At 56.9% G+C, this 20,871-nt stretch overlaps 4 protein-coding genes across 10 annotated transcripts; 1 reads left to right on the plus strand and 3 right to left on the minus strand.

Annotated features, from left to right (window-relative positions):
* Positions 1-4,726: 4,726 nt before the first annotated feature.
* On the minus strand, positions 4,727-6,677 carry CAMK2N1 (calcium/calmodulin dependent protein kinase II inhibitor 1). The gene is made up of 2 exons (XM_003642531.6): positions 6,298-6,677; positions 4,727-5,805 (listed from the first exon to the last, which is right to left on the minus strand). Exons 1-2 carry the CDS (start codon positions 6,458-6,460, stop codon positions 5,735-5,737), a joined length of 234 nt encoding a protein of 77 aa, XP_003642579.4. The 5' UTR covers positions 6,461-6,677; the 3' UTR covers positions 4,727-5,734.
* Positions 6,678-8,578: 1,901 nt separating this feature from the next.
* MUL1 (mitochondrial E3 ubiquitin protein ligase 1) lies at positions 8,579-11,725 on the minus strand. Its single transcript, XM_424579.8, has 4 exons — positions 11,570-11,725; positions 11,359-11,446; positions 10,462-10,582; positions 8,579-9,873 (listed from the first exon to the last, which is right to left on the minus strand). Exons 1-4 carry the CDS (start codon positions 11,687-11,689, stop codon positions 9,144-9,146), a joined length of 1,059 nt encoding a protein of 352 aa, XP_424579.7. The 5' UTR covers positions 11,690-11,725; the 3' UTR covers positions 8,579-9,143.
* A 61-nt stretch (positions 11,726-11,786) lies between these two features.
* Positions 11,787-20,154, plus strand: CDA (cytidine deaminase). Of its 7 annotated transcripts, none has more exons than XM_046903186.1 (6): positions 11,787-11,958; positions 13,310-13,660; positions 16,882-17,318; positions 18,411-18,522; positions 19,375-19,429; positions 19,661-20,154. In XM_046903186.1, exons 3-6 carry the CDS (start codon positions 17,024-17,026, stop codon positions 19,772-19,774), a joined length of 576 nt encoding a protein of 191 aa, XP_046759142.1. In that variant the 5' UTR covers positions 11,787-11,958; positions 13,310-13,660; positions 16,882-17,023; the 3' UTR covers positions 19,775-20,154. The 7 variants fall into 7 exon arrangements, with proteins under 7 accessions (XP_046759142.1, XP_046759141.1, XP_046759143.1 ...); XM_046903185.1 differs by having other exon boundaries at positions 13,421-13,660; XM_046903187.1 differs by having other exon boundaries at positions 13,421-13,660; positions 17,178-17,318.
* FAM43B (family with sequence similarity 43 member B) lies at positions 13,031-14,207 on the minus strand. Its single transcript, XM_004947488.5, has one exon. The coding sequence runs from the start codon at positions 14,066-14,068 to the stop codon at positions 13,190-13,192; it is 879 nt and encodes a 292-aa protein (XP_004947545.1). The 5' UTR covers positions 14,069-14,207; the 3' UTR covers positions 13,031-13,189.
* Positions 20,155-20,871: the final 717 nt, after the last annotated feature.

Genomic DNA, 20,871 nt, shown 5'->3' on the forward strand with positions numbered 1-20,871 from the left:
GAGCACCCCCGAGTCCCAGCATCCCCAAAACCAGAGCCTGAGCTCAGCCCCGAGATAATGAGGAGAAACGAGCAGATTACGGGAAGACAGCTTCTATTTATACATAAATACCACAGCAATCAGCGGCGCGGGGCAAGGGAAATCCAATAGAAAGATGCGACTGTGTAAGGAGCTTTTGGAGCCAAACGTTACACAATCGGTCTCTGTTCCTTGGCTGCACCTCCAAATCCCAGCAACCGAGAACAATACGGGGTGAGCGACCCACGCGTGGCTCTGAGGGGTTCTGCCCATTGGATCATTGAAACGTGGGATGCGGAGCCTCCCAGCGCGGATCCCCGTGGGTGTGAGATGCACTTTGAACCCGAGGTTTTGGGAGCAGAGCGCCGGGGAACCGCCTGCCAGAGACGTGTCCCCGCGTGCATCCTATATATAAAGAGCCATATGCACCCTAAGCTGCGTTCGCGCCGTGTGGGGCTGTCAGTGGGCGCTGACGTCCCGAAAATAGCTGTGTCCGCCGACGCCTCGACCCACGGGAGGAAAGGGGCATGGGGGAGGGAGGGGGGTTGGGTGCCCCATGGGGGTCGTGGGCTCCGCAGTGCTCCCCCGGGTCAGACACGCGTTCCTAAAGCCATTCCCGTGGGGGTTTTCCTGTGCCTGCAGCGGTGAGGGCATCAGGGACAGCTGCGCATTGGATTTGCTGCAGGTGGTATAAAGGTTCCCCCCCACCCCCTTCCTTCCACAGGTTCTGTTCCAGGTGCTGTGGGGTCCTTTCTGAGGTTTGCAATTTGATTGGGAAAATTGGGATTTGTTATATTAAGAAAAAAAAAGCGGGGGGGGGGGGGACTCGTGCCCATGGTGCTGTGGCCTTCTCTGTTCTTTCCAATCTCGGCCCCATTCCAAATCCCCTCTCCCAGGGTGAGTATTTGGGCTGTGGAGTGCACCTCTGCGGAGGTCCCGTTAATTGTTTGAGTCGTTAAACCTCCTGAATGCAACGGGATCGCAGTGCAGATGAGCCAGAAAAGCCAAGCTGGAGCTCTGTGAGTTTTTCCTTTCCTCCCTACCCGTTGCATTGGGGGATTCACAGCTCTGTTTTGGGTTAACCCTTTCCAAAGGATGGATCTCGAGGGGGCTTCAGATCCATTAGGAATTGTATTTTGTGGGGTTTGTTTGTTTGTTTTTTCCCCCATGTGCCTGTGCAGGATCTGGGATGCCATCACTGGTCTCCATCCCTTGGGTTGGTTCGTAGGATCGTTAAGGTTGGAGAAGAGCTCTGAGGTCACCAAGTCTAACCATCAACCCATCACCACTGTGACCACTAACCATGTCCCTAAATTTGGGGCCATTGGTCCCTAAATATGGGGCCATCGGTCCCTAGATTTGGGGATGAGTGTGCCCCCCCATTCCTCACCTTCCCCACAGCACGGTGATATTCACAGGGTCACGTTGGCATGAGGACCTCAGTGCCCATTGAGGGACACAAGAACCACCACACTGAGTCAGAACCTGGATCCCCCCCCACCCCCCACCCCCAGCCCCAGCACCGTGACTCACCGCCCGGTATTTAAGGTGCTGCATCACACGTTTGGGCTCCTATTTTTTTATTTATTTCTAAATTTCACGTGTGCGTTGGTTGTTTTTGCTTTATTTTGTCACCCCCAAGTTGGGAGCTGGTGCTCCAAACCATGGGAAGGGGCAAAACCATCCCCCACCCCAAAAATCACCAGCGGCGCTCAGATGGGGTGAGTTAGATCCCCCTGAACCCACAAATGCGGGGCTGTGCGTGTGCCCACCCCCCAGAATAAGAAATCCTCCCCCAAATCTCCATCTACCAAACCAGGGGTCGGAGCTGACCACGGCTTTGGTGCTGCATTCGGGTCCCTTGGTGAAAAATGATGGGTCTTTTTCTTCGGTGCGGTGCCTCCCACGTGTGACTGCAACGCAACAGTTCAACACCTCGAGCAATGTATGAATTAAGATGTCTGATGTTTTGCTTCGTCCTCATTAGCGGGAACAGCTGTTGGCAGGAGTGGAGGAATTCTAACTCCAGGCTGAAGGAAAATGATAAAGCCCTGGGGGGGGGAGGCAAAGCGCAGCGCACAGGAAGGATCTGGGGGCTGAGTGGGATGCTTCCATGTCCTGGGGCATTCCTATTGCACCTGGATCCTACAGGTATGGCGATTCCCAAATCTGGGGTGGGAAGCTCTTGTTATCCTGCTGGTGGTGAGATGTTTCCCCACACAGCATTGCGAGGATGTGTCTCATGGGGCACTTTGGGGATGCTCTTCCTATTTTCCCCCAGAATGAAGACCCCAAATCCTCCTCCCTGGAAGGAAAACCCAACCCAACACTTTGGTTCCACACAGCAAGATGTTACTCCTCTAAAGGAGAACCCAAAGCAGTTGGGAACAACCCCCAGAAGCCCCATGAGCTCCTGATGTTGTGGATGGAGGAGGGTGATGGGGGCAAAGCCCTCCAAATCCCTGCGTGAGGACGTGGAAGTGGACATGGCCCCATGGCTCACAGCATAGTAGGAGTGGGCAGGAACCCATGGGCAAGTGATCGGCCATTGGGTTCTTCCAGTTCCTGCATGGGAAGGGTTCAATGCCATTGGAATGCCCAATGCTGTTGGAATGACCAATGCCATTGGAACAACCAATTCTGACCAATGCTGTCAAAACAACCAATTCTGTGTTTTTCCCACTGATTTCCCCAGTTCCCCAATAACTCTGTACCCCCCGTCTTCCTCAAGGCTATCGCTCCCTGCAGCAGCACAACCCAGCCAACCCCAACCCCATTTCCACCCCAGAGTGGCGCCGTTTGGGGGGCAGAACGGCCCCATCCCACCCCCAGGACCCGGCTGTTCTCATGGCCATGCCCTGCACTGCCGCTCCCCGGGTGATAAATAAAAGATTTTGCAGGGAGCTGCTGCCCTACTTTCTGTGCCCTACTTCTGCCGGGGGATGAGGATTTATTTTGGGTGGTGCCGTGAGTGCCCGCGCTTTCTGTGGGTTTTGCAAAGCAGGGCTCTTCTCGGGGCAGCACTCATGTTGTAGCATTGCCCTGCAGCAGCCATGCTCTGTTTCTCCCCCCCCTTTTTTTTTGGTGGGGGGAGAAGTAGAGCCGCCCAGAGGCTTTGTTTTGAGGTTAGAAATGGCTTTTCCCATCCATCAGCTGCTTTAGGGAAGGGTGAAACCCATAAGGAGCTGTGCGAGGACCCCAAGGATGGGGCATCCCCACCCGCATCCCAGTATAGGGAGTTCCCCATGGGATCCTTCGCCTTTTCCCATTGCAGATGTTGAATTCCTGCCCCATATACAGGGATGGGAGGGCTCACAGCCCACAGGCAATCTCACAGCCCCAAATCCCATAGGGGAATGGGATGGAAGTACCCACCCGGGCATGGGATCGTCCTCCTATGAGCGCTGCGGGGTTTGGCATCGCGCTCACTCCCCCAACACTGCTCTCCCCCCCCCTTCCCAGCCCTGCTGCCTCCCGCCCCATTACTTATTTATGGCACATGAAAGATGCATGGCAGCGGCGCTGGGGCTCTGCGGGATCGCGCTGTGCTCAGCACTGGGCTCTGCTTCCTCCCAACTCCTCCTGGCTTTGGGGGGGATTTGGGTATGGGGAAAGGAAATGGGCAGATGTATCCAGCAGTCAATGCGGACAGACCCCATTTTCATGCAAATTAAGGGCTTTTTGGTAAATCTACCCAAGAAGGTGCCGTCCATCTGTAGGGTTTCCTGTGGTGTAGGGTTTCCTATGGATTTCCTTCTGTAGGGTTTTCTACGGTGCTGAGCCCATCCCAGATTGCAGCCTTGGCTGAACCCATGGGAAAAGAAGTGTGGACAGGTTAAACAATATTATTATTATTATTATTATTAATAATAAAAGTAAGAGTTTTTCTCTTTCAGGGAAAGTTTCATCTGATCTTCCCATCTGATCTACACCCGTAGGAAGCTGCATGGGTTGGGAGAAGTAATAAGAAATGAACAGTGGAGCTGCCCTGCGTGGGTCAGCCCCAAGGGGGACAAAGGTGGTCCCAGTGACAGCCCTGATCCCGACCCCAAAAAGGTGAATATTGAGGCCAAAATCACCCAATGGAACCCCCAAATTATGAACCTGAGTGCAGTCACAGCACTGCTCTGGGGACATCTTGGACTCTGTAAGTCAAGATGACTTGATGCCAAGCGAACAATTGGGGTCCCCAACCATCTGGAGGACTATTGAGGTCTTCCAACCTTTTGAGGTCCCTCCACCATAACCAAAGGGATTACTGGGGTCCCCAGTTTGTGCGATGATTGGGGTCCTCCAACCTTTTGGGATCCCTCCACCCATAGCCAAGAGGACCATCGGGGTCCCCAGTTTATGGGACAATTGGGGTCCTCCAACATTTTGGGGTCCCTCCACTCATAGCCAAAAGGACTACCGGGTTCCCCAACCATCTGGAGGACTATTGAGGTCCTCCACCCTTTTTGGAGTTCCTCCACCATAACCAAGGGGACTACCGGGATCCCCAGTTTGGGGGTCTATTGGGGTCCTCCAACCTTTTGGGCCCTCCCCACCCTTTGGGATCCCCACATCCCATCCACCTCACTCTGAATCAATCACCGCATCCCCTCCCCGGAGGTGTTTTCCCATCCAACACCCCAATGACCCCATCCCCGATGAATATTAACGCCCATTAATTATTCAGCAAAGCACAGCAGCCCGGGAGCACTCCGCCTTTTGTCTCATTTTCCTTTTTTATTGGTACATCATTGCAGAAATAGCCCTGTGTGTGGAGGACAGTGCACCAGACACGATATTCCCATACAGGAGGAGAGGACACCCGGCCGCGCTCCGTCATTCCGAGCCGCGAACATACAACAAAATCACCCTCATCACGAGAGGGGAATATATATATTTTTTTTCCCTTTTTTTTTTCTTTTTTTCCTCATATAGATATATATATATATTTTTTTTGCATCTCATGCGAAGTAGTTAAAAATTAAAAATTAAAAAGAGAAGGAAAGAAAAACCCCACAAGAGCCCGACGGAGCCCTGCGTTTTGGCACTCCGGGTTACAGCAGTTCTCGTCGGCGCTGATCCGTTCCCTTACAGACGGTCTATGAGAGAAGAGGGGAAATGCCACGAGAGAAGAAAAATGAACCAAACGAAGGTCACCCACACCACACTGCATGGCTGTAAGGAAAGCTGCGACCCCATAGACATCCTCCCATCGCTCCCTTGTGCAAGCGCCGTCAATAAAAACCCCATTCTCCCCCCCCCCCCACCCCCCCACCCCAACCCCAAACCCATCCCTTTATAAAAGTTTCTTTCCCCCCGCCAACCTCAAAACGCGACCGAAACGAAACGGAGATCTCTATAGGTTTTATAGCATTCGCCAACATCCAAAGACATCAAATTAAAAACCAAAACGAACGGAGCGCCGGGAAGGGAACCTCCGCTTGGGTTCCACCACCATCAGCAGGGGGTCGGGACCCCCCATGGGGCAGCCCCACGGCAGAACCGCGTCGGGGGCATTTGGGAGCGGGGGGGGTGGAAGGGGGGGGGGGGGGGGGGGGGGAGTGATGATGACGATGATTTTTTGTTCTCGCTTTTTGTTATTGTTATCATTTTTAGGTGTGATTTCGCATCGGGTGGGGGATTCTGCGCCGCTCGTCCTCGCGCCGGCGGTGCTGGGATTTTCGGCCGATAACCTCAGAGAGCAGAAATCCCTCCCGAGGGGGCATTACACGCCGGGGGGGGCCTTTTCGGAGAGGTTCTGCAGCACGTCGTCGATCCTATCGTCTTCGATAACCACTGGAAGGATGGGGAAAAGGGGAAAACAAAAGGACGGCCGTCAAAGCGGCGTGGCAGAGCCCGGTACCCGCGGAGGGATTGGGGTCATGGGACGCCGGTGCCCGCGGAGGGACGCGTTGGGGACACGGGATGCTCATCCCGGGATGTGCTGCGTCCTCTGGGTGTGGGATGCGCCGAGTCCCCGAGGATGCTCGGTGCGAGGTGAGCACCTCAGAGCACATCCCCGGGGTGGAACTGATCGTACCGCGTCCCCCAGGGGATGCTCAGCCACGCTACTTCGGGGAGCGTCCCAGGGTGCGGGATGTGCTGCATCCCAACGGTGCAAGGTGAGCCCCCCCCCCCCCCGTAGTGACGAGCAGGACGAGCAACCCCGGGGTCCCCGCTACGGGATGAGCCGCATCGCAGGGCTGCCGGCTCCACGCTGACCCGCTCCCCCCCCACCACCCCAGGCTCTCCCCAGGGTACCCCCCCTCACCGTCCCCGCTCACCCACCTCTCTTGCTGCGCCCGATCTGCCCCAGCTTGGGGGGCCGCTTGCCCTGTCCGGCCGCCAGCAGCGCATCGGGGCCGTGGCGGAGGGGCACGGGGAAGGGCAGCTCGCCCCCCGCCGCGCCCCCCGCCAGCTGCCCCCCGCCGTACGGCGGCCCCTCCGCCATGGCCGGGGCGGCGGTGGCGGCGGTGGCGGTGGCAGAGGGGGGCCCGGCGCCGCCCCCCCCCCCCGACAGCCTCCCGGGCCGCGGGGGGTCCCGAGCCCCCCTGGGGCTGCGGCTCGGCGGAGCGGGGCGGCCGCCCCGTCACATCCCGGCGCTGCCCGCCCGGCGCTGCCCGCGGCTCCGGCGGTTCCGCGGCGGCGGAATCGGTGGCGGCGGCGATAGAGGAGCGGGGGGCGGGAGCGGGGCGGGGCGGCTCGGGAACGCCCCCGGGATGGGCCGGTCCCCCCCCCGCCCCCCCACAACCCCCCACCCTCCAACCCCTCCCGGAGGGTGCGGGGATCCCCCGAGCCGGGAGGGGGTGGTGCCCCGGAACCGACCCAGGGAGCCCGGAGCGTCTCGGGGGGAGCGGCCGTCCGCAGGGAGCCCGGCGCTGCCCTGCGCTGCCCGTGGGAGCGCGACTGTCCCCGTGCCGTGGCCCCATTTGTGTCCCTGTGCCGTGTCTCCACGGCATCTCCCCGTGCTGTGTCCCCACGCCATGCCCCTATATTGTATCCCCATGCCGTGTCCCTGTGCTGGGTCCCCGTGCCCTGTCCCCATACCACGTCCCCCTGCTCTGTCCTCATGCTGTGTCTCTGTGCCATGCCCCTGTGCCATGTCCCTGTGTCATGTCCCCACATCATGTCCCCATACCACATACCCATTCCGTGTCCCTGTGCCATGTCCCTGTACTGCATCCCCACGCTGTGTCCCCACGCCATGGCCCTGTACTGTGTCTGTGTGCCACGTCCTCATGCTGTATCCCTGTGCCCTGTACTGTGTCTCCATGCCATGTCCCTGTGCCATGTCACTGCACTGTGTCCCTGTGCCATGTTCCCATGCCATGTCCCCTTGCCATGACCCTGTACAGGGTCCCCATGCCATGTCCCTGTGCCATGTCCCCATGCCATGCCCCCATGTCATGTCATGTCATGTCATGTCATGTCATGTCATGTCATGTCCCAGTAGTGTGTCCCTGTGTAATGTACCCATGCCATGTCCCCACCCTGTCTCCCTGTACTGTGTCCCCATGCCATGTCCTCATGCCATGTCCTCATGCCATGTCCCTGTACCGTGTCCCTGTGCCATGTACTTACACTGCACCCCCACGCCATGTCCCCGTGCCCACCTTTCCCAGCTCACAGTGATCTTTCTGCCCAGTGGCTGCAGAGGGGATTATCTTTTGGCAAAGCAAACCAGCACATGCACGGGATGAGCAACAGCTCCGGGGACAATGCTGCATCCCCAGCACATTCTTGACGCACCCCCTGCAAGAAGTCGGGGGGGGACAGTAGGGACAGCAGCACAAAGTTGGTTTGCACAAGGCAGGCTCGCACCATCTCTGCAAACAGCTCGCAACCAACAGGGACTCCAGCACGTCCGGGGGCAGAACAGCTCGTTTTGGGGCAGGTGAAGGCTGGGGCTCCGGTGTTTGCGGGGCTGGGGCTCGCTGGGAACGCAGCCGCAGAGCCCCGCTGCCAGCTCCTTGCATAACGCTGCGTCTGCGCCCGCATCCCGCGGGGGAAGGCTGGGGAACAGGAGGCAAAAGGCAGCGGGGGCAGCGCAGCCCCCAGGAGCTTATTTTGGGCGCTGCGGGGATGGCTGCGTTCCCTGCAGCCCCCATCGCAGGACCCGCACCGGGTTTGGGTGGAAAAACCGGCTTTTTGGAGCTGCACGGGGTAAGAAAAGAATCCGCTCCTGCGTCTGCGGCGCCGGGGGAGAGCCTGGGCACGACCGGTGCTGCCGAGAGAGCCGCGGGGTGATGGATTTATGGCAGCGGGAGAAGGGAAGGAGACGCGCCGCCGTCCCTGCGGATTTTTTTGCTATTTCTGCCGTTTTCCGCCTCCTCCCGCAGCGGGCGCGCACCGCCACCTGCAGCCCGGCTGGATGCGGCCTTTGGGCTCTGCCGCGGGGTTTCTCCGCAGCCTGCTCCAACCTCAAGACTCGTCAAAGAGGAAGGGGAGAGCCCCCGGCCCCACCTCGCGCTCCTGGGCCGGATGCCGCCTCTTCCAGCTCGCAGAATGCAGCGGGAGCAGAGGAAGGCAGCGCCCTCAGGGTTGCAGGGATGGAACAAGCCAGGACAAACACGCTTCTCAATCGGTTTTATTACATCCCGTGCCGTACCCCAGCCCAAGCCCCGCTGCAGGAATCAGCCAGAGAGCTGCCGTGTCCCAGTTCCCACATTCTGGCACGACACGATCACACGTGGCCGAAGTGCAGACCCTGGCAGTGCTGCCAGGAGGGGATGATGCAGACGCTGCTCCTTGCCTGTGTTCACCATTCATCACAAAACCACTGGCATGAAGCAGAAGCTCTTCTGACCGCCTGCTCAGCTGGCTGGAGGAGCTGCTAGGAGGCAGCACTGCCCCCACTGCGCAGCCTCAGGACTCCTCATGTCTTATAACAGAGGGTTGTTTTTTTTTTATCACCAGAGTATTGCAGAAATAAACTGATTTTGCCTCCAGGAGCACCACGTGAGCCCTGAGCTCTTGCAACCATTTTCAAGCCCAGCTCCCCTCCAGCTCCCTCCCCCTTCCCCAGTCCGAGATTTCACCCCCAGCAATCCGACCACCCCAGCAGAGGGGCAGCATGCGAGCAGACCCTCAAAGAGAGGGAGCTCTCCAAAACAATCCCCCTGAGCCGCAGCGTTTTAGCTGTTGTACAGGGGAACCACCCTGGTGATGGCCTGTCTGCAGATGGGGCACCTTTTGGGCTCTGGGAGGGCTCGGTAGCACTCAGTGCAGGAGCAGACGTGCCCACACTCCAGGAACACGCAGGATTTGGCACTGCTCAGGCAGATGACACAGGCGTTTTTCAGTGTCTCTCCACCCTCGGCGTTCACTTCGCGCATCAGCCGCTCCTGCGCTTGCCTGAACTCCTCCTGCATCTGCTTGAGGTGCTGCCTCTCCCGGTGGTGCCGGTACTGCTTCCTCAGGAGGAAGAAGAGAGCAGCACATGTGGCGAAACCAAAAAGGATGGTCAGCATCTTCCAAAGCTTGGCGCTCGATTCCTGTTTCCTCAGCAAAGCGTCGAAATCGGAGCTGGTCAGGTAGTAGCGCAGGCCCTGCTTGGGTGGCTGCAGCTTGATGGTGTTGTTGTCCAGCACCAGCTCCCCAACACCAGTCAGCGCCGCTCCCACCTTCAGCATCTGCTCCGTCTCCTGAATGCCTTTGGGGCGCTCCCCGCTGATGTAGTGCCCGATGACGTCGGGGAAGGACTGCACAGAGGGGTGGAACTTCTCGTGCACCGTCTCCAGGCTGAGCTCGGCGGCCTCCAGTGGTTTCATCACCCTCACTGCCACGCCGGTGCCGTCCTCCAGCGGGGCCAGGTCGAAGGCAGTGGTGTTGGTTCGCTGGTGGATGATCTTCTCGTAGTCATTCCTGGGGATAAAGTGAGCATTAGCACTTCCACGTTAGTATTCCAGGCTGGCTCGGGTGGGGCTTGATTTAACCCCGTGGCAGCGGGTAGGAGCTTGATAATCTTTAAGGTTCCCTCCAACCTAAGCCATCCTATAATACAAATTGCCAGACAGCAGGGAAACATCACACGGCTGTCAACACAGCCAGATTCGTCACGCTGCCTGTGCCCTTGTGGTGTCCCCCATGCAAAACCTTCTGCTGTCACAGGGAAAGCACTCAGAGGCAGCTGAACCCATCTAATCCTCAGCACCTTCTCAGCTATGATGAGCTGCAGTGTGGTGGGAAGAGCTCCCTGTCCTCTGCTTTGTTGGGCTGCTCAGTGCAGTGCGAGGATGCTTTGAGTCAGCTGCTTGGGGTGGCCTCCAGATGCCATATGCGTGGGCAATGGGGACAGCCCTGAGCTGCCAGAACTCAAGGAGTAGTGGGACACTGCTCTCAGATGTATGGTTCAGATTTTAGGTGTTCCTGTGTGAAGCCAAGGGCCGGATTCGGTGGTCCTTATGGGTCCCCTTCCAACTTGGGATGTCCTATAGTTCTATGGGTACATACCAGAGGTGGGTTGTTCGGTTCCACACCATCTTGTGCTCCTGCAGTGTCAGCCTCTGCACGACGCCCTTGCAGTTCTCCACAAATTGGCTGCTCAGGGTGTCCCTGACAGAACGCACCACACCTGGAACATGTGGAGTGGTTGAGTTGTGGTGCAAGTCTTTTTTTTTTTTGTGGGGGAAGATTAGCTCAAATTCCAGCCCCAAAGTGCTTTTTTGGGGGAGGGATACAGGCTCAAAACTCAGCCCCACAGGGCTCTGGGATATGTTTAGCTCAAATTCTAGTTTTTCACTCTCAAGATTTTTTAATGGGACAGGCTAAATTCCAGCCCTATGGCACCTTTATGGAGGGATTAGCCCAAACCCCAGCCCCACAGGGCCTTTGGGGTACGTTTAGCCCAAATCCCAGCCTTTTACCCCATGGTTTTGCAGGAAGCAGGCTATATCTAAGCTCCATAGATTTGTGTTTAGGGGTGCTAGCCCAAACCCCAGCCTGCAGTGCATTTGGAAGGAATTAGCTCTAGCCTAAACCCCAGTCCCACAGAGCCCTCTGTTAGGGCTGGCATCATCCCCTCAGAAATTTGGAAGGAACGAGACCACAAGCTGTCCCCTCCATGGATATTGTTTCTGGGGGCAGTTCACCGCAACCCCATCTCTGTGGGGCTATGAAGGAGGAGTCTGCATTCCCCCTCCCCACGCTGCAGTGCAGTGATGCCCCATGCCCCAATGCAGCACAGCCCCAGATCCTCAGCTCCTTCCTCTGTGCCACCCACTACTGTTACTGCCATGACCCGGGCTGCACGCAGGAAGATTTTTTGGCGCCAAACGTCAGATTTTGGGCAAAACGCTTGAGCCAAAGGGGCGGTGGGGAAGGAGGCCCGGCGTTTTGCCACGCCAATACCTTCGATGACAGCATAGGGCACGCAGCGGCCCGGCGCCTCCAGCAGCACGGCCCGCAGTTCCCCGTCCAGCCGCAGCCTCCGGGCGCCCTACGGGAAGGAGCGCGGATCAACCACAAGGCCCAGGCCCGGGAGCAGGCCGTGGCCTAGGCCCGGAGCAGCCACCACGGCCGGCAGCAGGCCGCAGCACCGCCCCGGAGCTCCCGTACCCACCTGCAGGCCGCGGGCGAGGCGGGCCTGCTGCCGGTACACCGAGTAGAGCAGCGCGGTCAACCCCGTGCCGGCCGCCAGCAGCGCGGCCTGCAGGGCCGAGGGCCGCCCGCCGCCTTCCATCGCCGCCGTTACCGCGGCAACCGCGCGGCGTTTGTTGATGACGTCATCACAAAGCCGCGGGTTGATGACGTACAGCGCGCGGCGCTCTGGAAGCCCCGCCGTTACCATAGAGTGCGCGGTCCTCCGAGAAATGGACGGAGGGTCTCCAGACGGGGTGGAGGGCTGATAGAGCCCCCCAGTACAGCCCCGCAGTGCCTTGGAAGGCCTTGAAGGGCCTCTGGGGTGGATTTAGCCCAGATCTCGGCGTTCAACCAACAGGATTTTGGAAGGTGAGAGGCTAAATCCTGGCCCTGTGATGCTCTGTGGAGGTGTTAGTCCAAATCCCAGCCCAGCTGCACTTTATTTGAGGGAAATAGCTCAAATCTCAGCCTCACGCGGCCTTTTTGGGATCAGATTAACCCAAATCCCAGCCCCACCGGGCCTTTTTGGTAGGTTTACCTCACATCCCAGCCTTTTACCGCAGGATTTTAGGGCAGGATAGCCCATATCCCAGCCACACGGGGCCTTTGGGGTAGGTTTAGCCTAAATACCATACTCTCACCCCCAGGATTTTGGAAGTGGACAAGCTGAATTCCAGCCCTGTGCCACCTTTTGGGAGGGATTAGCCTATATCTCAGCCTTACAGGGCTTTCAGGGTATGTTTAGCCCAAATCCCAGTCTTCCACCCCAGGATTCTGCAGGATGCAGGCTACATCTAAGCTCCACAGGTTTATTTTTAGGGGTGTTAGCCCAAATCTCGGCCCTGCAGTGCTTTTGGGGGGCGGCCAATGGGCAGCCTGATGCCAGCCCCCACAGTTCAGAGGGAATCAGGACCACAGCCCATCCCCTCCCTGGCTGCCGTATGTGGGGATTGCTCACCCAAACCCCATCCCAGTGGTGCATCCCCTTCCTCAAGGCATGGGGCAGCGCTGCCCCTTGTTCCTCCCCCCCACCCCCCTCCAGCCCCATTTGTTCAGTTCTTTCCACTGTGCCCCTCCGCGTTGCTGCTCCTGTCAGAGCAAGGAGAGCAGAAACTGGGTGAAAATAAATCATATTGGGTGGAATTCCAGGGATTTAGGTGCTCCTGTCTGCCTTTGCCCCCCAGCTTCAGGCCTGGGGTCCCCACCGCAGCCCTCCCCCCTCCACCAAAGCGTGGGCCTGCTCTATTTAAACCCCCACGTTGCCATGGCAACACGAGCATCACTTGACGTGGAATGGCATGGAAGGTGCAGAACCCCCCCCTTCCCTCCCTCCCCACTGGGGTGGAAATTTTACCCCGAGAGGAGTAAAAAATGGGTAAATACAAAATAGAAAAGCAACAAACCCTCGCGAGTCTTCCAGGCTGGTGAGAGACAGGCGCTGTCACAGGCAGAAAACACAGATTGGGTTTATTTCCAGGAGAGGGATGGGGGGGGATCCAGGTGTCCCCCCCCCCTTGAGAGCAAGGGACGTAGCCCTATTGTCCAGCTGTGTCCCGAGGGCACCCGCTGTGGCCAAAGCAGTGGACGCCAATGGGAATGCTCAGCATATGGGGGCCCGTGGGCCACGCAAGCTGCACCCCCGCATCTCACTGGCCAAAGAGACCACGGTGGGACCCCCGTCCCCCCACGTGCCCCCCGTCTCCTCCTCGTCCTCCTCCAGGATGGAGCTGAGCCGCGGGGCGCAGCGGGCGCGCTCGGCCGGCGGGCGGTAGGGACACTTGGCATTGAGCAGCCTGCGCAGGGGCACCAAGGGGACGATGGCTTCGCCCAGGAGCTGCTGCTGGAGGCGACGGCCGTCGTTCTGCCTTTTGAGCCTCTTGAATTCGTCAAAGGCCGAAGCGGAGGTCTGGAAGAGGAGTAGGGCCATGGCACGCGCGGTGGCGGCTTTGGGGACGAGGACGGCGTGACAGCGCAGCACCACCGCTTTGTTCTTCACCTGGTGTCGGTACACCCACGCAAAGACCTTCGGGTGCCGGCGGTCGGCTGTGCAGTAGGTGATGCGGTGCAGCAGGTACGCGTGGCCCGACCTCCGGGCACCCTTCTCCCCCGGTGCCATGCGGATGCCGTGCGGCCCTAAGGTCAGCTTCATCTTGGCCCCGCCGGCGCCCGCGTCGCTTTTGGCCCATATTTTCCCCACCGCCTCCTCGGTGCATCCCTCTCCTTTGGCGTGCAGCGTGACGGCGTTACCCAGGTAGCGCACGGTGTAGGTGGGATCCTCCTTGTTCAGCTCCACTTTCTGCCGCCGGCCTCCAAACACTGCACCCAACCTCTCCAAGGGGCATTCGGGCAACAAATCGGGGCAGGAGCGCAGGAAGCCGGCCAGCAGAGAGGCATAGCCCAACCCTGGCCCCAAGCTTTTCCCTTTGCACTTACGCTCGTTTTCCACCAGCACGAACTTGCTGCGGCGCCAGGGCAGCATCACCTCGCTGCCGTATCCCGATCCCGACCCAAGGGTCGGTCCCCGTATCCCGTTCCCAAGGGCCGGTCCCCAGCGGGATGCGCTGGGTGAGGATGCAATGATGATGCTGCCGCAGAACGGAGCGCTGCTCCACCTCCCCGGGCGTGCAGGCGGCCACCGCGCGCAGCCCAAAGCGTGGAGAGGAGGGAGAACGCATCGGCGCACACGGAGAGATGCCGCTGCGCTGCCGCTGCCGGCGGGAGATGTGCTGCTCCGTTATGGGGAGACAGCGCAGCCCCTGCAGGGTGCAGAGCCCAGAGAGCAGTGCCGACGTTCAGCCATGCAGCACCAGCGGTGCTCCCCGCTGATAATGATTTTGGGGAGATCCCTTTGGGTTTTTGGGGTGCTGCCCCCTTTGATTTTGGGGAGATCCCTTTGAGTTTTGGGGTGATTGTCCCTTTGTTTTTGGGGAGATCCCTCTGGGTTTTGGGGTGCTGCCCCTTTTGGGTTTGGGGACACCCCTTTGGATTTTGGGGTGTTTCCTCCTTTGATTTTGGGGAGATACCTTTGGGTTTTTGAGGTGATTGTCCCCTTGATTCTGGGGAGATCCCTTTGGGTTTTGGGGTGATTCTCCCTTTGATTTTGGGGAGATCCCTTTGGGTTTTTGGGGCGCTGCCCCCTTTGATTTTGGGGAGATCCCTTTGGGTTTTGGGGTGGTTCCCCCTTTAATATCCTGGAGATCCCTTTGGGTTTTGAGGTGCTGCCCCCTTTGATTCTGGGGAGATCCCTTTGGGTTTTGGGATGGTTCTCCCTTTGATTTTGGGGAGATCCCTTTGGGTTTTTGGGGCGCTGCCCCCTTTGATTTTGGGGAGATCCCTTTGGGTTTTGAGATGGTTCCCCCTTTAATTTTGGGGAGATCCCTCTGGATTTTGGGGTGCTGCCCCTTTTGGGTTTGGGGACACCCCTTTGGATTTTGGGGTGTTTCCTCCTTTGATTTTGGGGAGATACCTTTGGGTTTTTGAGGTGATTGTCCCCTTGATTCTGGGGAGATCCCTTTGGGTTTTGGGGTGATTCTCCCTTTGATTTTGGGGAGATCCCTTTGGGTTTTTGGGGCGCTGCCCCCTTTGATTTTGGGGAGATCCCTTTGGGTTTTGGGGTGGTTCCCCCTTTAATATCCTGGAGATCCCTTTGGGTTTTGAGGTGCTGCCCCCTTTGATTCTGGGGAGATCCCTTTGGGTTTTGGGATGGTTCTCCCTTTGATTTTGGGGAGATCCCTTTGGGTTTTTGGGGCGCTGCCCCCTTTGATTTTGGGGAGATCCCTTTGGGTTTTGAGATGGTTCCCCCTTTAATTTTGGGGAGATCCCTCTGGATTTTGGGGTGCTGCCCCTTTTGGGTTTGGGGACATCCCTTTGGATTTTGGGGTGGTTCCTCCTTTGATTTTGGGGAGATCCCTTTGGGTTTTGGAGGTGATTCTCCCTTTGTTTTTGGGGAGATCCCTTTGGGTTTTGGGGTGGTTCCCCCTTTAATATCCTGGAGATCCCTTTGGGTTTTGGGGTGGTTCCCCCTTTGATTTTGGGGAGATCCCTTTGGGTTTTGGGGTGCTGCCCCCTTTGATTTTGGGGAGATCCCTTTGGGTTTTGGGGTGGTTCCCCCTTTGATTTTGGGGAGATCCCTTTGGGTTTTGGGGTGCTGCCCCCTTTGATTTTGGGGAGATCCCTTTGGGTTTTTGGGGTGATTCTCTCTTTGATTTTGGGGAGATCTCTTTCGGTTTTGGGGTGCTGCCCCTTTTGGGTTTGGGGACATCCCTTTGGATTTTGGGGTGGTTCCTCCTTTGATTTTGGGGAGATCCCTTTGGGTTTTTGGGGTGATCCCTTTGGGTTTTGGGGTGATTCTCCCTTTGTTTTTGGGGAGATCCCTTTGGGTTTTGGGGTGGTTCCCCCTTTAATATCCTGGAGATCCCTTTGGGTTTTGGGGTGGTTCCCCCTTTGATTTTGGGAAGATCCCTTTGGGTTTTGAGATGGTTCCCCTTTTGATTTTGGGGAGATCCCTTTGGCTTTTGGGATGGTTCTCCCTTTGCTTTTGGGGAGCTCCCTTTGGGTTTTGGGATGGTTCCCCCTTTGATTTTGAGGAGATCCCTTTGGGTTTTCAGGTGGATCCCTCATTGATTTTAGGGTGATTCCTTCAGGTTTTGAGGTGGTGTCCCCTATAGGTTCTGGTGTGGTATTTCCTTTGGTTTTTGGGCAATTCCTTAGATTTTTGGGATGGTGCCTCCTTTATGTTTTGGGCGATCCCTTTGGGTTTTGGGGTGGTTCCACCTTTGTGTTTTGGGCGATCCCTTTGGTTTTTGTGGTGTGGCACCCTTTAGGTTTTCAGGTGGTCCTACCTTTGCTTTCCATGTGATCCCTTTGCTTTTTGGGTTGGTGCCTCCTTTGAGTTCTGCAAATAGCACAGGGGTGCGGGTGATTTTGGCTATAAAAAACCCATTTTTTCCCATTGCCATCATTAGGTTTCAGAGTGAACACGGAACTAGGAAGGGGATCGTCCTATTATCCCCACATATGGGGATATCAAGGATGGGAAATGGTGCTCAGCCACACAGGGGGGACGTGGTAGGATGGTGCAGAATAGTCCTTATCTGCGCTCAGCAATAGGATTGTGCAGCAGCGGGGGAAGGCAGCATCAGGGAGACTTTCCATCCGCTTCCCCTGCTGCGTGTTGGCTGTCAATGAGAAACTAAGGCGGGGTGGGGAAGGGTTGGTGAGGGGGAAATGTGCTATTTCTTGTTTGCGACCCAATGGTTTTCTTCCCTTTGACCTCTCCGTGGCTCCCCCCAGGACGTTCCTGGCACCAAATTCCTGCTGGGGAGGAAGGAAAACAGGGCGGTGTGAGAAAACACTCCATCTTAGCACACAGAGAGAGAGAGAAAAAAAAAAGCAAAGCACGTAGAAAAATTGCTAGAAAAATCCCCCCCCAAAAATGAGAAAGCAAACTCAGAGAGAGCTCAACCCCCACCCCGATCCCAATACCTCGAGGCTGGGGATGATGCCCGGTGCACGCGTGGGGCGTTATCCCGACGGGGCGTTGCGATCGGGGAAATATTTAACCACGTCGGCGTCATCGTGTGGGGCAGGCAGTGCAGGCATGGAGGGCAGCGAGTGCCTACAGCTGCTGCTTCGCCGCTGCCGTGAGGCCAAGGACTGCGCCTACTGCCCCTACAGCCGCTTCCCCGTGGGCGCCGCGCTGCTCACCGTCGGCGGGGAGATCTTCTCCGGTGAGACGTCGCCTTGGGGTCATGGGGTGACGGCCCGTTTGGGTTCTGGGGGATCGCTTTGGGCTCTGGGAATGGTGCCCCCTATGGGTGTTGGGGTGCTGCCTGTTGTGGGTTTGGCTTGAGCCCGGTGGGTTTTGGGGTTGGCGGAGCGTTTGGGCAATCTCTTGAGGTTTTAGGGTGTTGGTCCCTTTGGGTTTAGGGCGGCATTCGCTTTGAGTTTTTGGCAATCTCATTGTGGGTTTTTTTCGGGGGGTGTAGTGCCTCCTTTGGGCTTTGGGGTGGTTCCCCTTGTGGGTTTTGAGTAATCCTGTTGGTTTTTGAGGTGGCTCCCCCTATGATTTTGGGGCAAACCCTTTGGGTTTTTGGGTTGTTCTCCCTTTGGGTTTTGGTGATTTGAGGCAATGCCTTTGGATTTTTGAGTGGTTCTCCCTTTGGGTTTTGGGCAATCCCTTTTGGTTTTGGGCTGTTGCACCTTTAGGTTTTGAGGAGGTTCCCTCTTTGCTTTTTGGAGTGGTCTCCCCTTTGATTTTGGGCTGATCTGTTTGGGTGTTGTGGTGGTGCTCCCTTTGGGTTCTTTTGGTTTTTCAAGTGTTTCACCCTTTAGGTTTTTAGGTAGTTCCCCTTTTCTTTTTGGGTGATCCCTTTACTGTTTGGGTGTTCCCTTTGCTTTTTGGGGCGGAGTCCCCTTTGACTTTTAGGCAATCCCTTTGCTTCTTGGCATGCTTCCCTCTTTGCTTTTTGGGCGATCCCTTTCCTTTTTGGGGTGGCTCCCCTTTGCTTTTTGGGGTGGTTCCCCCTTTGATTTTGGGGAAATCCCTTTGCTTTTTGGCGTAGTTCCCCCTCTGATTTTGGGGTGATCTATTTCCTTTTTGGGGTGGCGTTCCCTTTAGGTTTTGAAGTCCTCCAGGTGTGTGCCACAACCCTTCCTCAGTGCTCCCTACCAGCTATAGTCACTGGAAGAGCCAAGAGTAGGAAAATACATTAAATAAACCACAGAAAGGAGACGTGCATTGGCCAGAGCCCAGGATGGGCTACATTCAAAGGGGTCTCACCAAGTGAGGGGTGCTGAGTGGTGCTGGTGTTTCCCTATAGGATGCAACGTGGAGAATGCCTGCTACAGCCTGGGGGTGTGCGCTGAGCGCATCGCCATCCAGAAAGCCATCTCTGAGGGGCACACACGCTTCAGGGCCATGGCCATTGCCAGGTGAGGCCATCTTTGGGGTTTAGGGTGATGCCTCCTTTGGGTTTTGGGCAGTCCCTTTGGGTTTTTTTGATGTAGTGCTCCTTTTGGGGTGGTGCCCCCTTGGGGTTTAGGCTGTTCGCTTTGTTTTATGGGGCGGTTCTCCCTTTGATTTTTGGGCAGTCCCATTGGGTTTCGGGGAATCCCTTTGGGTTTTGGAGTGTTACGCCCTTTGGATTTTTGGCAATTGCTCTGGGCTTTGTGTAGGTACCCCCTTTGGGTTTGGGGTGATCCCTTTGTTTTTTGGGATGGTTCCCCCTTTAATTCTGGGGCAATCTCTTTGGTTTGGGGGTGATTCCCCCTTTGATTTTGGGGCAGTCCCTTTGGGTTTTGTGGTGGTGCTCCCTTTGGGTTTTGGGAAATCCCTTTGGGTTTTGGTGTGCTACTCCCTTTAGGTTTTTTGCAATTCCTTTGGGCTTTGGGGAGGTGTCCTATTTAGGTTTTAGATGATCCCTTTTGGGGCAGTTCTCCCTTAGGGTTTTGGGTGATCCCTTCGGGTTTGGGAGAATCTCTTTGGGTTTTGGGGTGTTACTCCTTTTGGGTTTTGGGTGATACTCTTAGGTTTTGGGGAACCCCTTTGGGTTTTGGTGAGGTGCCTTTAGGTTTCTCCTTTGGGCTTTGGGGAGGTGCCCTATTTAGGTTTTGGCTGATCTCATTGGGTTTTGGGTGATCCTTTTGTTTTCCAGAGTGGTTCTGCCTTTGATTTTGGGGCAATCCCGTTGGGTCTGGGGGAATCTCTTTGGGTTTCGAGGTGTTACTCCCTTTGGGTTTTGGGGTGGAGTGGGACTGAGCCCGGTGTGGTTCTTCTTTTGGCAGCGACATGTCGGACTTCATCACGCCCTGCGGAGCCTGCAGACAGGTGATGAGAGAGGTGAGTGGGGCCCCTGCCATGCTGGGGGCTGCAGGCAGCCATGAGGAGCTGTAGGGCCATGAGGAGCTGTAGGGGAACGAGGAGCTGCAGGTCACCATGGAGCCTCTCCTCCACCTCCTCTGCTCTGGGCTGAACAAACTGAGGGAGCCCAGCAGTTGCTGGTGTGGCTGTGGGTGCTGCAGTCAGCTGGGGAAGAAGCACGGATTCTCCATCGAGCCTCTCTCCCTGCAGTTTGGCACAGACTGGGACCTCTACCTGACCAAACCCGATGGCACCTACATTGTGAAGACACTACAGGAGCTCCTGCCACTCTCCTTTGGCCCTGAGGACCTCCACAAGGCATGAACTGCATACCTGCATTTCCCTTTCAGCGCTGGGGGTGATGTATTATTCCCCCAACCTTTCCTCTATGCGAGTGGCTCCACGGGGACGACGCCACGTGAAAGGATTTGCTGCATGGATGTTGCTTGGATCTGAGGCTGCAAAACTGGGGACAAAAAGCACTTTCAGCTCAAAGTCCCCAGCATTATCCAGCAGCCATCTGTGCACGGGCAGCTCGGTGTTCAGTGGGCTGTCACTGCGGTGCCACCCCTCCTTTTTGCCTTCTTTTCTCCATTTTATTTTATTTTATTTTTTTGCTTGCTTTTGTGAGGACAGAGAGGAATCCTGGGGGTGTTCACTGATTGTCCTGGCAATTAAATTATGCACAATAGAAGAAAAAAAAAGATGATGTGTTACTTTAATGAGCCAGGCTGTGCTCTGTGCGCCAATGCCCCATGCCCTGTGTACCATGCCCTGTGCACCACGTGCTGTGCTCAGTACACCATGTGCTACGCAGCTACACTCCATACAGCGTGCTCTGTGCACCACGTGCCGTGCACCAATGCACTGTGCACCTATGCAACGTGCACGATCACTGTGCTCTGTGTATCAGTGCACCGTGTGCCGTGCACCAATGCACCGTGCATCCAGCTCTGTGCATCCATGCACTGTGCAGTGTGCCAAATGCACTGTCACCTTGCACTCAGTGCACCAAAGCACCACACTCTGCACATGCTCTTTGCGTTGACATATATACGCTGCACCATGCACAGCAGCTGTGAGCCAATGCACTGTGCACAGCGCTCTTTGCATCAGAACATGCACTGTGCAATGCACTTTGTGCACCAAAGCACCCTGCTCTGCTCAGTGCACCAACACTCTCTGCACTAATGCTCTGTGCACTAAAGTACCGTGCACAGGGCTCCGTGCACCAATCCACCATGCACTGTGCAGCGTCCCATGCACCAACACAGCAACACCCCCTGACCCTCCGCACTGCGCATGCGCTCTATGAATCACCTCCGTCCGCACTGCGCATGCGCCCCGCACTGAGCACGCGCTGTGCGCACATACACCCCTCACACTGCGCATGCGCCTTGTGCATCGCCTCCCTCCGCACT

This window comes from Gallus gallus, chromosome 21, assembly GCF_016699485.2.
Source record: "Gallus gallus isolate bGalGal1 chromosome 21, bGalGal1.mat.broiler.GRCg7b, whole genome shotgun sequence".
Taxonomy (NCBI): Eukaryota; Metazoa; Chordata; class Aves; order Galliformes; family Phasianidae; genus Gallus; species Gallus gallus.

Excerpts from the sequence above, each read along its gene's own strand:
- FAM43B (XM_004947488.5), bottom strand. The coding sequence starts at position 14,068 with ATGCTGCCCTGGCGCCGCAGCAAGTTCGTGCTGGTGGAAAACGAGCGT.
- CAMK2N1 (XM_003642531.6), bottom strand. The coding sequence starts at position 6,460 with ATGGCGGAGGGGCCGCCGTACGGCGGGGGGCAGCTGGCGGGGGGCGCG. Across the intron at positions 5,806-6,297 it reads GATCGGGCGCAGCAAGAGAG|TGGTTATCGAAGACGATAGG; the intron begins GTGGGTGAGCGG and ends CCATCCTTCCAG.
- CDA (XM_046903186.1), top strand. The coding sequence starts at position 17,024 with ATGAGAAAGCAAACTCAGAGAGAGCTCAACCCCCACCCCGATCCCAAT. Across the intron at positions 17,319-18,410 it reads CGGCGGGGAGATCTTCTCCG|GATGCAACGTGGAGAATGCC; the intron begins GTGAGACGTCGC and ends GTTTCCCTATAG. Across the intron at positions 18,523-19,374 it reads AGGGCCATGGCCATTGCCAG|CGACATGTCGGACTTCATCA; the intron begins GTGAGGCCATCT and ends TTCTTTTGGCAG.
- MUL1 (XM_424579.8), bottom strand. The coding sequence starts at position 11,689 with ATGGAAGGCGGCGGGCGGCCCTCGGCCCTGCAGGCCGCGCTGCTGGCG. Across the intron at positions 11,447-11,569 it reads GCCTCGCCCGCGGCCTGCAG|GGCGCCCGGAGGCTGCGGCT; the intron begins GTGGGTACGGGA and ends TCCTTCCCGTAG. Across the intron at positions 9,874-10,461 it reads AACCGAACAACCCACCTCTG|GAATGACTACGAGAAGATCA; the intron begins GTATGTACCCAT and ends CTTTATCCCCAG.